Genomic DNA, 17,525 nt, shown 5'->3' on the forward strand with positions numbered 1-17,525 from the left:
TCCTCTCAGTCAGTGTCCAACCTGCCGCCAGTGTGCCACATGCTGCTTTTGTGAGGACTGTGTTTTGGTTATCTGTGGTGTTGGGTATCATGAAAAGTGTGCATGGATTGCTTTGTTTTTTTTTTGCTAATTAGCTTTTGTTAGTGTTTGTGTATTTAATGTGTGGCTCAAGACAACTATTCTTTGAATAGTTGCAGAAAAGAAAAAAGATTGGACACCCCTGCAAGTCTACTGATGGAAACGCTGATCTCTAAAAAGTACCTGCACGTTGACACCTCAAAGTGTTCGACCAAGTGTCTGGTTACTGTGGCCTGGCCACAGTGACACGTAAAATTAAGTGTCATATACTCTTTAATTCCTGTCTCTTGTTTGTCCCAACGTGTGGCTTAGCCTGTATATTGAAGCCATCCATTTATAGATTTCATTCTGTCTCTAAACCCTGGACTTCTCTTTTTTACTACTCACACAGTAGATAGTTTATTTTCCTCTCATGCAAAAATCCTTGTAAGGTTCTGTGTGAGTTTCCTAGGGCTGCTGGAAAAAAGTCCCAGAAACATGGTGGCATAAAACAATGCAAGTCCCATCTCTCAGAGTTGTGGAGACTGAATGTCTGAAGTAAAGGTGTCGGTAGGGGCGTGCTCCTCCAGAAACCCGTAAGGAGGAGTCCTTCCTCACCTCTCCTGCCTTCTGGTGGGTGCTGGCGGTCCTGGGCATCCCTGCCTTGCAGCTGTCCCCTCCGTCTGTGTCTGTCATCACTTGTTTTCTGTCTCGGTCTCTGTTCTTGCAAGGACACTGGTCACGCTGGGGTTAGGTTCCCCCATAATGGAGTGTGACTTCATCTTAATTAATTATATCCGCAATGGTCCTATTTCCAAATAAAGTGGTATTTTAAGGTACAAGTTAGGACTTTTATCTTTGGGGGGGTGGATTTCATTAATTGTGTTAATCTGTCTGTACTGCTATAACAAAACATCACAGAAATTTATTTCTTACTGTTCTGGAGGCTGGAAAGTCCAAGTTCAAGGACCAGCAGGTTTGGTTGCCTCCTGAGGGCTGCTCTCTGCTTCCTCAGTGGCTTCTTGTCTCAGCATTTGTCTGGGGGGAGGGAGGAACGCTGCGTTTGCTGGTGGCAGAAGTGGAGGGCTGAAGAGCTGAATGCTGCATGAAGCCTCTTTTATAAGCTCCTTCAGTCCATTCATAAGGGAGGAGCCCTCATGACCTAATCACCTCCGAAAGACCCCATCACATTGGCCATTAAGTTAGTTTCCGCACCTGGATTTTGGAGGAGATAGATGAAAACATAGGATTAGAAGGACACAGGCCAGTCATACCATGGCTTGTGTGATGCTCCTTAGCATTAGGGACCGAGATTCCTTTTCCCTTTTTCCCTGAATGGCAGCTTCTAAGGCCTGAGCCATGTGATCTCTTTCCCTTGGCTGGAACTTGAGTCACATGGCTGCACCCAGCTGCATGCGAGGCTGGGAAGTGTGGTCTTTGTTTCACGTTGCCACCAACCAGCTAGAAATGGGGGAGTGGGTTTGTTAACCACAGAAGACTGAGGGCAAATTTGAGGATAGCCAATGTTGTTTCTTCCACATGATCAAAATTTCAGGGTGGGAAGTGTTATCTGGGTTGATTATTCAATTTCTGAACCCCTGTAACTGTTCTTATTGAATTATATCTAACTTTTGAGGAGGATTAGGGAGTTTTCCCTTAGAATGTTAGCTCAGCTTTGTAATGGTGAGCAGGACTTGGTCTTACCCAGTTAAACTGCCTGGATAGCTGTTGTCTAGTGTGGAAAATAGCAAGGAGAGGGCAATATGGCCGCTCCTGCTGTCAAGCCCACGGCATTCCCTATGGAAAGAAGATAAGTGGGTGTGAACGATGCTTTTAAGAGATAGAAACTTAATATAAAACAAGCATTTCTATTTTAGAACTATAACTTAAGTGATAGTTAATAATTTTGATATGTTGATTTGACATGCACTTGGGAGGAGAAAGGCCCGAGGACACAGGACACAGGCTGAGCTGGGGCTTCCCGTCGGGGGTTCCTGCCATTGGCCTTGCATTCCCTGTCTGCCTGTGTTTCTGCACCAGCTCCATTCCAGAAGGCCTGGGAATGGCTCTCTTCATGTTCCTCTCATTGAGCTTGGTGCTGGGCACATGATCAGGATTCAGTCAGTGTTCATGGGTCATTTCCTACCAACTGTCAAGCTTACAGTTAGTAACACTAACGTAAACTGATACAGACGTCCAGATTCTAAATGCATTCAGCTTTCGAGCAATATTTTCTCTTTAGAAAAGAAGTAGTATACTTGTCAAGAAAAAAATGGTAAAGATGGTTGCCTCATGGCTATGAGCCTGGCTCACACCTCTAATCTCAGCATTTTGGGAAGCTGAGGCAGGAGGATCACTTGAGGCTAGGAGTTTGAGATAAGCCTTGGCAACATAGTGCGACTTTGTTTTTGTAAAAAAAAAAAAAATTGTAAGTTAGCCGGGCATGGTGGCACATGACTGTAGTCTCAGCTACTCAGGAAGCTGAGGTGGGGTGCTGGGGGAAGGGGGTTGCTTGAGATCCAGGAGTTCAAGGCTGTAGTAAGCAATGACTGTGCCACTGTATTCTAGCTTGAATAATAGAGTGAGACCCTGTCTCAGGAAAAAAAATTACAGTGGCCAATTGTTAAAATAATCTATAGGCTTATATAGCAAATTTCATGGAAATAATGTTTTTTGTTTGTACTGTTGTTGTTTTTGCAATTTAAACAATCTGTGTCTTTTTTTTTTTTTTTTAGGACTTTCTATTACTTGATGAAATATCAAAACATAACCCCGACCCTCTATCAGATGGTAAAAGAATAGTCCACGTGCAAGATTTTACTGCTTTTTGGGATAAGGTAACATATCCACCATTATAAGATTATTACTGCTGAAAGAAAATGGGTTGACATCAATTTAATAGAGATTTTCAAATTATACACATGATGTGAAATGTGATTTGCTTATTTACTGAAAGTCATGTTATAAAAATTGTGAAAATTAGGAGTAAGGTTCGCAATGAACATAAAATAGGTTTGAAATTAAACTGTGGTGTTTGACTAGTTGTGCTTTATGTCATTTCCAAAACGTCCCCTCCTTTTCAGCTACGTGGAGGTTACTGGTAATGTTTGGCTGAGACAGGACAAGGTAGGGGTGCAGTGTGGGCGGGCTAGCTAACATGCACGTTATATAATGGTACGGAGACTTAGGGGTGTCAGTGTGTTTTTACCTTCATGCTTTTAGATTTTCTTATTACATAATGAGAAAAACCCATGATTTGGATTTTTGCTGTGGGGTGGGAGTGGGGGCCCCCTATGAGAATCGTCTCGGTGGTCCCAGCTGTTTTGGCGGCAATCAGCATCCTAAGCCTGGTGGGTTCCTGACCATGGGGTTTCCACCGGGTTGCAAGCAGACAAGGAGAACTGGCAAGGCCACAAGGATTTCCATCACTTGCTGTACTTCTGACATTCAGGCAGACAGGACAAGCAGCAGGGGTGACCCTGGAGACGCGTGCGGACTCTCAGGCTCAGAGCCCCCCGCTTATCCACACAACTCCAGGGGCGTCCTCCCCTGCATCCAGTGTGCCATGCAGATCACCCTCTCTCAGTCTGGGTTAGGCTGGAAAACAGGACACTCCTCACCCAGAGGAGTGCCTCTTCCTCTCCTTACGTGCCTGTTGCTCTAAGTGCCGAGTCCCTGTATCCTGCTTGCCCAGTTCTGAAGTCGTCCTCCGTGTTTCTACCAACCAAACAATAATGCGTTCCTTCCCATGTATATAAAATCCCGCCACTGCACCTGTGCCCTAGGTGCATTGCCTGCCTTAGCTGTCCCCCCTCAGCTGGGCACGTCCCACCTCAGTACACTTTTTTTTTTTTTTTTAAGACAGAGTCTCACTTTGGCACTGTGGGTAGAGTCCCGTGGCGTCACAGGTCACGGCAACCTCAGACTCTTTAGGCTTAAGCAATTCTCCTGCCTCAGCCTTCCAAGTAGCTGGCACTACAGCACCCACCACAATGCGGGCTATTTTAGAGACAAGGTCCAAGGTCTTGCTCTGGCTCAGGCCATCCACCCGCCCCGGCCTCCCAGAGTGTTAGGATGACAGACGTGAGCCACCACTCCCGGCCCCCGGTACACTTTTAAGTGTTGCTAGAAAACAGCATTAGCGTTCGGTGAAAGCCCTCACTCAGGTGAACACCGCGCAATGCGGTGAACGCTGCCGTGAGCACTGGGTTAGCTAATTCAGACTTCGTAGGACTCATTGCCAGATTTCTTTGGTAGCAAACTCTGCAACATTGTAAAATGGGCTGTGTTGTTGTTCTTCTAAGAATTTAGCATGTTAGACTTCTTTTATAGTTTGCATTGTAACATAGCCCCTGGCCTGGTCAGAGGGGTGATCATGCCCCATGCCAGGGGATCGTGACATCGTGTCTGGTGAGGCACATTGGGGGGAGGGGCTCAGACACTGGGGGTTTGGGACATAAACTAAGGTGGAAGACAGAGCATGTGGGGCCAGGAGCTAAGAGAAAGATAGCGGCTGCAGTAGTAGCTCTGAGGCACAGTTAGGCAGGTATTTGGAGGAAGGTCTTCTCATCAAGCTGGGTCTCATTTATAAAATGAACTAGGGCTCAGTCTCTAGCTGTAAAATGTGTGGCCTTGTGGGAGCCCCACATCTCCATGGGGGCAGGGATATTGATCTGTTTTGTTTATTGCTGTATCTCTGAGTCTTGTCACAGTATCTGGCTCAGAGTCGGGGCTCAGCGATGGTGGTTCAGTGTTGGAATAGCCTGGATGACCAGGATGGAGGGGGCTGAACCTCCCAGAGTTCAAGTGCTGCTCCCTTCTGGTTACAGTAGAGCAGTGCCAGGTCTGTAGCCACCTGGTGTGGCAGGAAGGTCCCCACCAGAAACTGAAGGCTGTGACCGCCAGCTGGCTTTTGTAGTAGGCTCACTTTCTTGCAGTCACAACTGAGTAAAGTATTAGTATTGGAAATAGTTGTTCAGCAAGTAGGCAGGAATAGAGAAACTTAAAAAAATGTTTCTCAACTATTAAAACCCAGCTCTTGACCAGGTGCGGTGGCTCACACTTGTAATCCTAACACTCTGGGAGACTGAGGCAGGTGGATCCATTGAACTGAGGAGCTCAAGACTAGCCTGAGCAAGAGTGAGACCCTATCACTACTAAAAATAGAAAAATCAGCTGGATGTTGTGGCAGGCGCTTGTAGCCCCAGCTACTCAGAGACTGAAGCAAGAGGATCATTTGAGCTCAGGAATTTGAGGGTGTTGTGAACTGTGACTCTACGCAGGGCAACAGAGTGTGACAAAAAAAAAATTCCTGTAAAGTTTGGGGGCAGTTTATTTGCAATTGAAAATAATTATGATTAGTCTGTGATCACATTATAATGTGGTGCATTTATAAGGTGTCAGTTTATATAGACACACTTTTTGATAGGTGACCGTTTGTAAAAATAAAATTGTGATTGTTTTTGTATATGACCATCCACTTATTTCCAGAGAGATTTTTCATTTTACAGGTAATGTAGACCTTTTTTCCTTCCTCTTGTGTCTTTTGGGCATATTAGTAACCATTTATGCCCACTCCAGATGTGGAGAGAGGTTTCTGAGTGCGTGTCCAGAAAGTTGAAGGTCTACCTGCTTGTGGCCTGAGTTAGCTTTTGTCCCTTAGACTGTCTGTGGGTTGGCTTCATTCTTGCTTCCTCCTCCCATGGGTGTTCTGCCCTTGAGGGACTCCAGATTCAGAATCCTTTTTTAGAGTTCCGGAGGCTGTATTGCCTTTGATTTACTATTGATCATTTTCAGTGCTTTGAAGAGCATTTCCCAAAGCATGTTGTGAAGACCCAATAGCCCCTAAAGAGTGTCCTTTAGAAATGGGTTTGAGGCTCAAATAAATTTGCTAGCTCCTCTGCCATTAGGAATGCATGGTAAAGCCTCACAGATCCAAACTATGAGAGGAAAGAATTAATCCTCAAATAGCAGGCCTGTTTATTTTCAATAGTTATTATTAACTTTTGTCTGATAGTGTTGCTATCTTTGTTGGGACACAAGTTCTTTTAGGTGATGATCACTGTTGAGGTTTTATTTTGTGAACTTGTAAGCCCCCCTTCTCCTTATTTATATACCAAGATAGTTAATTCAGGCCGGGTGGGATGTTTCTCATCTGTAATCTTAGCACTCTGAGAGGCTGAGATGGGTGGATTGCTGGAGCTCAGGAGTTCAAGACCACCTTGAGCAAGGGTGAGACCCTGTCTCTACTAAAGATAGAAAAACTAGCTGTGTGTTGTGGCAGGCACGTGTAGTTCCAGCTACCTGGGAGCCTGAGGCAGGAGGATCTCCTGAGCCCAAGAGTTTGAAGTTGTTGTGAGCTAGGCTAATGCCCTGGCACTCTACCTTGGTGACAGAGTGAAAATATGTCTCAAAAAAAATAAAAAAAGAATAGTTAATCCAAAATACTGATTGTCACTGAATGGGGAGAGGAAACCTCATTTTTGTTTACCATGCTCTGCTAAATTCTCTCCTCTCCCCCCAATGCACTTTAATCCTCTCAATTGATTTTCTAATATCTGGAAGTTCTTTGAAGAAGAAGTGAATTTGGTTTATCTCTGAAAGAATAAATGGAACTATTAAACAACATACTTTTAACGTCAGCAGTTATTGAGTGTTTTCTTGACATTTAATATATTCAAACACATCCATATACTGTTAAATCTATCTGAGAGTTTGTATTGATGGTTCAGGAATGTGATTTCTGATAGTATGTGTATAATGAGGACTTATCCTCCCTGTGTCCTTGCGGTGAGTTGTATGCTGCTGTGTGTACACCGATGGTGTTCATAGGAGAAGTGCCGTGTTGTCCTTGTTCACCAGGGTTCTGCATACTGCAGGTGTGATGCTGAGATTTTGACCCATGACTTTACACTAGATTTCTTTATTCCCTATTTTCGTGCTTAACTTGGTCATCATTTGTAGTTCATTTGCCAAGAGTGACATGCCTTTTTCCTTGCTGAAAATTGTTGAAATTTATTCTTTGTCAAGAGAAATTGGAGAGGTTGTTGATGTCAAAGTTGTTTGAGGGCTGGGCGTGCTGTGTACTTATGCTGCCACCTTGTGGAGATTGATGAAATAGACGATTACAGCCAACGGTTATAATGAAAACTTACCGAAATGAATATTATTTATATATTAACAGTTTTAGTAAGTTGATGTGAACCAAGAAGCTGTTACTTCAAGCAAGTTGTCTTGTTGTTCTTATTACCTAAATTCTTTGGATGTTATAGCTATGTTCCTGTGGCAATTGAGGAAAAGGGAATGGGCCTTCCATAAATACTAAAATTACCAACTTGCTTAAGACCCTGCAAAGAATCATGATCGGATGAAAAAGAGAGAGATTTGAGTTATGTTCAAATATCATTGACTGTTACAGTCCTCCAATTATGCAGTGATTTGTGTTGCTTTATTGAAATGTGTACATTTTTATAAACTTTAATTTGTAGGAGGTAGAAACCCCAACCCTACAAGGCCTTACTTTCACTGTCCGACCTGGTGAATTGTTAGCAGTGATTGGACCTGTGGGAGCAGGGAAGGTAAGTGATGATAATGCCTTTTGGCAGCTGGCTGCAGCACCAAATCCCACATTAAATTCTTGGGGTTGAACCTAGAGCTCTGTAACGCAATGTTGGCTTGGGCAAACCCGGAACGGCATTTCTCACTATGTCCCATGAAACATCAGTTTTGCAAGACGATGTCCTGGCCAGATAAATCTGTGTAGTGCAAATTGTATTTCCTGTCGTACTTAAGGTTGCATGGTCGAGAACTCCTTGTCTCGGTGAAGGAAATTATTTATATGGGAGGTACTTAGGATAGAATGGCTGAGGAAGTGGGGACTTCTTTCATCAGAAGAGGCCCTGGGTGCTGCAGGACACTTGCAACCTGTGAAGGCTCATTTCTGCATATAACTTCTCCAAGTCACATCAACACACATTTAGTAAATAAATAGCCAGGCCCTGTGTAGGGGAAAAAGATAAAAATATGAGGAAGACCCAGATGCCACTGCTTTCTAGAAGTTGCCGGTTTCTGGGGGTGAGACTGATCTGCAAACATGATTACAGTTCAGTGTTGTAAGGTTGGTAATGGTAGACAAGGGCACCTTACTATGTCTGTGGTAGAAGATTTTGGAAGAGTGTGCTGGCACCCTTAGTCTCATGCTTTCTTAAACAACCTGATACAGAAACCTCAATATGTAATATATATAACTGATAGGGTGATTATTTCCTTTATAGCTGAATTTTGCTCTCCAGAAATATGATCCCAGAGTCCTTTAAATAAAAGTCTTTCCTAGTGCACAGAATGTATTATTTATGCATACCTTTTCTGGAACCAAGTACTTTGTCAAGTAAAGGAAACCTGGATGCTAGAACAACTACATTTAATATCAGCTAAGTGAAAACCATCATGCCGGGCTGCTCTGTTGCTATGAACATTATTAATTACTCTTTGTTCCTTATATACGTGGAACCATGTCATGTGGGGGCAACCCATTCGGACAGAGCAGATTGTTCCACTGCATTTTGTTAAGATTCCTTAGAAGTCATTAGTTTAGGTATAGGCCAGTAGCGTTATTTATTATTTTCATTTTTTTAATTATGGCTTTCAGTGCTGTGCTTTATCTTATTTTAAATGAAAGGATGAATGATGTTTATCCAACCAGGGCGAGGCAAAGCTGTACTGCAGCAGCCTTTGCTGTCCTGAGTGTCCTGTGTACATGTGCTTTGTATAATCTGTTTCAGTCATCTCTGTTGAGTGCCGTGCTTGGGGAGCTGCCCCCGAGTCAGGGGCTGGTCAGCGTGCATGGAAGAATTGCCTATGTTTCTCAGCAGCCCTGGGTGTTTTCAGGAACTGTGAGAAGTAATATTTTATTTGGGAAGAAATATGAAAGGGAACGATACGACAAAGTCATAAAGGCTTGTGCTCTGAAAAAGGTGAGTGATGACTTTTGAATTTCAAGTTAACATCAGTGTTCGTTTAAACTACGTTTTATGAAAAGTTTTATATGTTTTTTTAAATTGTGAAAGATTTTTGAACATTGATACTTTCAGCCGGTCTTCCAGGTAAATACTCTCTCTCTCTCTGTTGTTTTCATTCTAATGTGATAATAATATTCATAGGATGCTTTTGTGTGAGTTGGGTTTGGGTTTATGACATGTTATTCACTGATAACATTTATTTTTTATTATTATTTTATTTTATGTTTTTGCAGTTTTTGGCCAGGGCTGGGTTTGAACCCGCCACTTCCAGCATATGGGGCCGGTGCCCTACCCATTTGAGCCACAGGTGCCGCCCGATAACATTTATTTTTAAACGGACAATTGAAAAAACTTGCAAAAGTGATGAGAACAGTGCATCAAAGCTTCCAGAACCCATTGCTCAGCGTTAGCCATGGTGGACTTGTGGCCAGTCTGGCTCCAGATCTGCCCCCTGATGTCGGCCAGCCCCACCTGCACCCAGATTCCTCTGAAGCAGAGCCTGGACTGTATTGTGTCCTACCGATAAATATTGCAATTTTTATTTCTAGAAGATAAGAACTTCTTTGAAAAAAACATCAGCATACATCACACCTAAGCAAATGGCCACAATTCCTTGTTGTCATTAGCTGTGGACTCAGTGTTCACAGTTCCTTAGTTATCCCACCAAGACCCCTCGGGCTGAACCAGACTGCAGATGAGATCTGCTCCTGGTGCCTGGCTGACGTTCTTACTTAGGTCCTTTTCAGATCATCAGTTTCTTTCTCCACTTCGATTTTGACTTGCAGTTTATTTCTAAGAGAAAATGAATGTTAAGCATTTCCTTATAATACTGCCTCATTTCACTAGGAGAGAGATGGTTTTCCAAAGTGACATTTGAGTTTTGCAGGAAATGAGAAGATGAAATGTTTAATTATACGTTGAGATTTTAATAAAGTTGCTGGATGATTGGTAAAAAAAAACTGAGCTTATCTATAGAATGTAAGTTAGCAAAAAGGTAGGTAATAACTGAAGAGGTATGTTACCCTCTTTGGGTCGGAAAAGATTGCCAAATAATGGCTGTAAAGGGCTCTCCCTGGGATCTATTCAGTGCAGCCTGGACAGCCGACTGTTCTTTTATTTGGACTGTTCTTTTATACTATTTGGAGAAGGCTGCCCCTTGATGTCAAAGTAGGGATGCTGAAGGCTTCCCAGCAGCTTAAGGAGAAAAGAGAGATTTTTTTGCACAAACAATGGCTTGAATATCATAGATTGTATCTGATGAGTAGTATTTTATGGGGAAGTTGATAAAAAAATAATTGCTTGTTTGAAGAGATTTTATTGCTTTCTCCTGGGTTATCGTTAATGTGTTTTTCAGAAATGACATTAAGTTAGCAGGAATGAGCTAGATTTTTGTATTAAATAGTATCCATAGTATATAAGAAAAAGGATAAAGCAAAAATGTAGATTAGATAATAGCTTCCACTGTGTGTTAATCATCTGTCTCTCATACATACACGTGAAACACATGCACACAGAAGGTCTGTGCTTTTTAATCTTTTGTTACAATTCCTACTATCTTTAATGTTTATATCATTTTATAGTTGGTAAGATGGAGTGTTAAAGAGGTGACATGACCCACCCTTTTGCAGATCAAGTTCAAACCCATGTCTGCATGGCTCCAGATTCCATTTTCCCCTCTGTCGCGCCACGTCCCAATTAAGGATGTTTTAAAGGCAAAAGTATTTTAAAAATTGGGTGATCAATGAATATGGAATTTAAAAAACACCAGTGCTTACACATTTTCTTTTTAGCTGAGTCAGGGTTAGCTTCTGGTACCCACGTTGGACTCCTGATTCTGAGGTCAGCCCAGCCCTGCCATTCTCTCCACATCTCAGTATCTCTGAAGGGGAACAAAGGTTCAGTGGCTGCCACTCTGTACCTTCCTCAGCCACCTGTGAGGGTCTGGTCAGCAGTGTGGACAGTGACTTGGGTTCCAGCCACCTCAGGGCTCCTGCATGAATGGCTGACTCCAGTGGGAATGGGGGGCCCTGGGCTGGGCTGCAGGGTGATTTTTTTAGTTTGTTCTTTGATGTTTATAAACACGGACTGTTCTCTTCCCTGTGTGTATTCCCTCCCTTGGCAGAATGGTAGGCCCCGGGATGGAGAAGTCAGACAGAGCCGAAGTCCTGGCCTGGCTTTGTCATTTGCTTATTGTCACTTTTGACACATCTTGTTACCTCTCTGGGCTCGTGATGTCTCTGCTGCAGAATGAATACATTGGCTTGGATGGTTTTCAAGAGGTTTTGCTGCAGTTTTGAAAAACCACTTATGACTCTGTTTTGCAGGAGATCAGCAAGATTTTTTAAGAACCAGGAAGACACTTAATAAGATGCTTTGCTGCTCTTTTTGAATCCATGTGTCAATGGCATCTTGTGCCATAAAACTGTGGTACCGGATGGCCATTGATTACAGGCGCTTCCCAGAATTATTTTGACCTGTAGATACAAGGCTTCATGTATAGTGAAAAGACTTGGCTGTTGGACAGAAACAGTACTGGGGAGCTGCAGGCATTTGCTTCCATCTTTCTTATTAAATGGGGGAAGATATGAGGTGATTCTAAGGCAATGACTGTGGAATTGTAGACATGCCAGGTTTTTGGTAAAGAGCAGCAACTGTCACTGTTGTAGCCCATTCCTCTAAATCGGTGGTTCTCAACCTGCCTAATGCTGCGACCCTTTAATTAAGTTCCTCATGTTGTGGTGACCCCCAACCATAAAGTTATTTTTGTTGCTACTTCATAACTGTAATTTTGCTACTGTTATGAATCGAAATGTAAATATCTGATATGCAGGATGTATTTAGGCTACCCCTGGGAAAGAGTCGTTCGACCCCCTAAGGGGTCACAACCCACAGGTTGAGAACCACTGCTCTAAATAAATTGATCAGATAAATCAAACAAAGATTTCTCCTTAGAGTTTCCCCGTGCCCTGCCTTTCCCCACTTCCCCAAATCCTGGAGAAGAAAACAGGAAAAAGCAAAATTTTTCATGATCGATATTTAGATAACAACTGGATATATTGTACTAGATCAGATTGAAGTAAATTTCTAAGTTCATTGGGCTAGGATCACTTCTGAGATGAGATAACCAGATAGGAAGCAGTGATTGGCATTTATCCAGCAGCATCAATTCAGGCTGATCGCATATTCACTGCAGTTGATGTTGCAGTGAGTTTCCAGATGTCCATCTGGAAGCCAAGCAGCAGCGTTGGGTCTGTTGTTGGGATTGCTCACCCTGTGAGGCCTGCAGTCAGACCAGCCTGGGCTGGAGTCTCAGATCTTCTTAACTAGGTGTATCACTTTAGCTAATTGAACTTTATAAAGACTCATTTTCTTCATCTGTGATAGGGAGACAGTGGTACTATCTACCTCATACAGCTATTTAGGATGAAATTTGATCATGAATTTATTTTATTTTGTTTTTATCTTTTTGAGACAGAGTCCACTCTGTCCACCCTGAGTAGAGTGCTGTGGCATCATAGCTCAGCAACCTGAAACTCTAGGGCTTGAGCAATCCTCTCGCCTCAGCCTCCTGAGTGCCTTCAAGTGCTCCATTGTTTTCTTGTTGCCTTTGTTTTAAGTGTATCTTTAAGCAGCCTCTTGGGGCAGCATTATGCAAAAGGGCAGCAGATTGTGAACTGAGGTGAGCTTGGTTCATCTTCCAGATCCTTCCGTTTAATGGTGGGGAGTCCTGTGAGCAGTGCCATGCCCTCACTGAGGCTCAGTTTCCTCATCTGTGAGGTGGGACAGTACTTGCTGTGTGGGTCATTGTGAGGGTTAGAGATAATTCCAGACGTCTAGAGTGCTGGTTGGTGCATAGTTCAGCCATCCAGGAGCTGACCCAGGGGGAGATAATCTGGGCATACACGTGAACTTTATGAGGCAGAATAAACTGGGCCCTGCAGGGGAAATACAAACCAAACCTTAACCTAGTAGAAAGAGAAATGGTTTGTGACTGGGGGAATGCAGGAGTGATGTCCTAAGAGAGAGAGTTTGAACCAGGCCTGGAAAATTGGTCGGTTTGACAGGCTACACCTGGTAGGGCAGTGCCAAATGGAAGCCAAGATGCAGCCAAAGAGGTGTCAGGGCCAGGCTCTGTGACTCTGGAACTGTCCCTCTGTGCAGGGCCTCAGAACTGGCCATCCTGAACTGGCTAACAGTCTCCTCAATGGTATGTCACCTTCAGGGTCACCAGCGTTAATGGGCATCCAATGGGCTCCATGTGTCAAACCCTGGTAACCATTTCTTGGTTTCCCCCAGTTTGTGTGTGTGCTGCCCAGTGAAAACACTCTGTGGATGAAATAATTGGCCAATTTTACTGGCCTGTGATTAACATGAGTGAAAATACCTTCCTCTCACTGGGAGTGTTTATAATTTCTGCTCAACTCACGCTTTCCCTTTAACCAAACTAAGAAGTTATGGCTAGGAAATTTGCCTGACTCAGATTTTACTTCAGTTCCTTTGAAATATTTTCCCTGTCTGAGGTGTGTCCACAAATAGTTTGCTGAGTCAACAACACTCCAAGTCGTAGCACTCACAGTACTGTCACCAGACTCAGAGCCCATTCCTACTCCCTGACTGGAAAAGAGAGAGTGGGAGTGTGAATGCCTTCTCTGGAAAATGGCTAAGGTTGCTGTGCTTCCAGCTTTGTGCTATTTTGAGAAAGGAAACAAATGACGTAAAATCAAGGCATAAAACCTAGACAGAATCCATTAAAAGGACTGCCAGCGATGCACTGGAAGCCAAGTGCACTGTATGTGTGTGTGTATGAAAGGCTTGGAACTTAAAACGGTGCATTGCTTTTCAAGGAAACTGAAAACAAGAGACAGTATTAACTTCTGAACTCAACAAAGAGATAATGTGAAATACTGAATGTTCTCAACAGGGCAATTGTTGCCTTTCATTTGATGCAATCCAGTTCAGCTTTGAGTGTGGAGGGATCCCTGTTTCTGTCTGTGTGCCTCTGGGGGCTATCAGGGAGCAGTGATGATGGAGATATTCTTTCTTTTTTCCTTTTGGCGGTGTGCTTTGCTAACAGGGTTCATGCTACATGTGGGATTTCACTGTTGGGTGGGTCAGAAAATTTGTGTCTTTCACCAATAGCAAATTTCAACAAATTCATATCTTTTTTCTGCTTACTAATCCATCAGAGGGTGTTTGCACACTTTTTTCTTGCGATTCTCTCAGCATCCTTTGAGTTTAATAATTCTTGTTTCTCTGAGATAGTTTGTAGATGTGGAAAAATGAGATCTTTGGCAGGTCGAAGCACTTGATTGTCATGGAGATCCCAATGTGCGATTTCCTTTGTCCCCAGATTTGTCAGGATAGAAACAAATGAAAAAACAATGACAAATGAAGGCTTGATCTGTAACAGGGCCTTTGCTGTGGACGGTGCTTGTGAACGTTAATGCCATGGCTGCTGTTCCATGGACACCTTGTCAGGTGGCGGCCCCGTGGCTTTTCCTCGCTCATCTTTGTGGAACTGAGTTTCTGCAGAGTGTACCTCTCACTGCACCTGCCAATGGGTCTCTGCTTAAAAGACCTCTTGCTGCCAGCCCAGATAAGGACTGTGTATCCCTCACTCTCCGTCCTCCTAAGTCAGGTTCCTTTTTCTTCTTGGCACTTATTTACCATTTGCATTTGTAGTAGCTTTTTATTGTCAGCCATCTACTGTGAAAACTCCAGGAATGTTGTTTTCTTGTTTTTTTATTTTTTATTTTTTTTGCAGTTTTTGGCCGGGACTGGGTTTGAACCCACCACCTCCAACATATGGAGCTGACACCCTACTCCTTTGAGCCACAGGCGCTGCCTCTTTCTTGTTTTCTTTACTGCTAAATTTCTGTGTCCAGAACAAGGCCTGACATATATATTCATTTCTCAATAAATATCTGTTAAAATGGTTAAGCACCGTAAGTGCTGTGAAAAACTACAACATTAAAATAGAAAAAACACCTCAAGAGTTTTGCTTTTTGAAAGGGTCAGTGTTAAAATTTAGTCACCAAGAAATACATCTGTTGCTGTTGATTGAATCCATGTATGCTTTTGAAGGATTAATGGGCAAAATTTAGGGTGACAGTAGAACACATTTTAAGCCTTCCTCTCTCCCCTGTTTTTCCCCTTGTAGGACTTAGAGCTTCTGGAGGATGGGGATCTGACGGTGATAGGAGATAGGGGAACCACGCTGAGTGGAGGGCAGAAGGCACGTGTGAACCTTGCAAGGTAAGTCCAAGTCCAGCAGCCACTCTGCTGGTGTCTTTCGTGCCCCTAGGATGGGTAAACATACTGAATCCACCTGCTGTGGGCTGGGTTCCATGGAAAGCACCTACCTTCGAGTGTTCCATTGCCACTTGGAATGACCATCCAAGGTGTTGAACACGGATACGATTCCTAGAAGTGTGATGCCTTCTGATACCTCTTTACACATTTTTCTAGAGCAGTGTATCAAGACGCCGACATCTACCTCCTGGACGATCCCCTCAGTGCAGTAGATGCAGAAGTTGGCAAGCATCTGTTTGACCTGTAAGTTTCTTTTGTATGTTTTGTCCTTTCTCCTTTCCAAGAACTCTTTGGTTTGGGCCACTTGGCTCAGGAAAGCCTGTGCAGCTTCTGAAAATTCATCTTCTCTTGAGCTTGTGTCCTGTGCCCCTGTACTCCCCACAAGGATCCATTATGGAGAACTTTTGTACGATGATCACCTTGTAATTGTAAGCAAGGAAAATACAGAAGGTGATGTCACCAAGTTGAAGTGAGTCGAGTTCATGCTTCAGAGAGTTAAGAAGCACATAGCAAAGTGTGCAAGTTTTTCTACCTGCTACTTGTGATCGATAACCCAGAAACTGCCAATGGATTCAGACAGGATAAGAAAGCTGATAATACAGATCTTACATTGAAGGGTGGGATTTGGCAACCTGGAATTTATTGGGCTGCTGGTTCTTTTCCTGTATCATTCGCGGATGGCACGTTGGAAAGGAGGTTTTCAGTCCTAACACCGGACTCTCCTGGAAAGTCAGTGGGTAATGCTTATTAATCTGGAAGTTTGGAAATAGTAAAGTCTAAAATTCAAGAATGATTTGTTCTGTATTAGAGTACGGCTTTAGGAGGTTAATGTTACTTCATGGATTCTGACTGGAATTAACCCCTAAGATTCATGGATGTGTGGGGTTGTGTTTGAAAGCAGTTGTCTAGAATCTGGCTTAACTCCTGGATCTCACTTGGTGGTTCTGGAATTTGTTTTCTTTGGCTCTTCCTTAGCTGTTGAGGTACCACAATTCTGAAATCATTTTTGTGTGTACCCTAACTTAACATGTGCCCACTGGCACTTCCTTTGTTGTCTAGACTGTGGTCCTGCTAAAGCAACTCCCACTTGGCCCACAGGGACCTTCTTGTTTGTGCCCTAGTTAAAGCCAGTGAGCCCTTTCATCTGCACTGACTGAGCCCTTACTGTGGGCACTGAGGGAGATGTTCTCACAGATGTTACTGCACAAAACATCTCCATTTACAAAGGAGGGCAGTCAACCACAGGAAGTTAGCGACCCATACTGGGCCGAGTGAGGGAGACAAAAAAGTTGAGACTCATTCCTGCCCTTAAGGAATGTGTCTGTACGTGGAGTTTATCAAGACAAGTGCGTAGAGGAGTTCAAGTGTACCCAGCTTATATTTAAGGAGTTTACAATATAGGATAATCAGTGTGAAATGGGAGAAGTGGGTACTGAACTTTAGTTTAAGGGGGTTACAGTGTAGGATAATCAGTGGAAATGGAAGCATGGGCAGTTATGGGCATTTAGCTGAGATTGGGAAGCTTATTGTGGGCCAGGCTTGGTGGGAAGTAGCCTGTGGTCCTCGGGCTATAGAGCCTGATGGCAGGATTCCGTTCCTTTAGTAAAAGGAATAGCAGAAGCTGAGGGGTAGAGAGATAGGAGCAAGAGGGGCTCCGGGAAAGAACAGCAAGCAGGTGAGTCTTTCTCAAGTGGAAGATGCAGAAGGTACCTGCACCCTGAGAGAAAGACTCTTGGAAGGGCACTGTGAGGCCTCGTGTTGGTCAGAAGGGCCCTGTGAGGCCTTGTGTTGGTTGGAAGGGCCCTGTGAGGCCTTGTGTTGGTCGGCCAGGGCTACCATCTCAGAACGCTGTGGGCTGGGCGGCTGGTACACCAGCAGATCCTTCTCTCACAATGCCAGAGGCTAGAAGTCTGCAGTCGAGGTATCTGCAAGTTTGGTTTCCCCTGAGGGCTGGCTCCCTCCCTCCTTGGCTTGCTGGTAGGTGCCTTCTCCCTGTGTCCTTCTTGTGTGTTTGTGCCCAAATCCCTATTTTTGTTAAGGACAGTAGTCATGTTGGAGTAGGCTCCACCCTCATGGTCTCATTTTAACCAAATTATCTTTTTTTTTTTTTTTGGCCAGGGCTAGGTTTGAACCCACCAT

At 43.7% G+C, this 17,525-nt stretch overlaps 1 protein-coding gene across 10 annotated transcripts in view; it reads left to right on the top strand.

Moving 5' to 3' along the window:
• Nucleotides 1-17,525, top strand: part of LOC128566988 (ATP-binding cassette sub-family C member 4-like) — a 316,653-nt gene that overhangs the window by 105,173 nt on the left and 193,955 nt on the right. For 9 of the 10 annotated variants that reach the window (XM_053564127.1, XM_053564131.1, XM_053564126.1 and 6 more), the window contains 5 exons: nt 2,793-2,894; nt 7,545-7,634; nt 8,838-9,029; nt 15,235-15,329; nt 15,543-15,629. In XM_053564127.1, the coding sequence (XP_053420102.1) occupies nt 2,793-2,894; nt 7,545-7,634; nt 8,838-9,029; nt 15,235-15,329; nt 15,543-15,629 (566 nt within the window). The remainder of the gene's footprint in view (nt 1-2,792; nt 2,895-7,544; nt 7,635-8,837; nt 9,030-15,234; nt 15,330-15,542; nt 15,630-17,525) is intronic. The other variant, XM_053564125.1, reaches the window with a different exon arrangement.

Source organism: Nycticebus coucang, chromosome 15, assembly GCF_027406575.1.
Source record: "Nycticebus coucang isolate mNycCou1 chromosome 15, mNycCou1.pri, whole genome shotgun sequence".
NCBI lineage: Eukaryota > Metazoa > Chordata > Mammalia > Primates > Lorisidae > Nycticebus > Nycticebus coucang.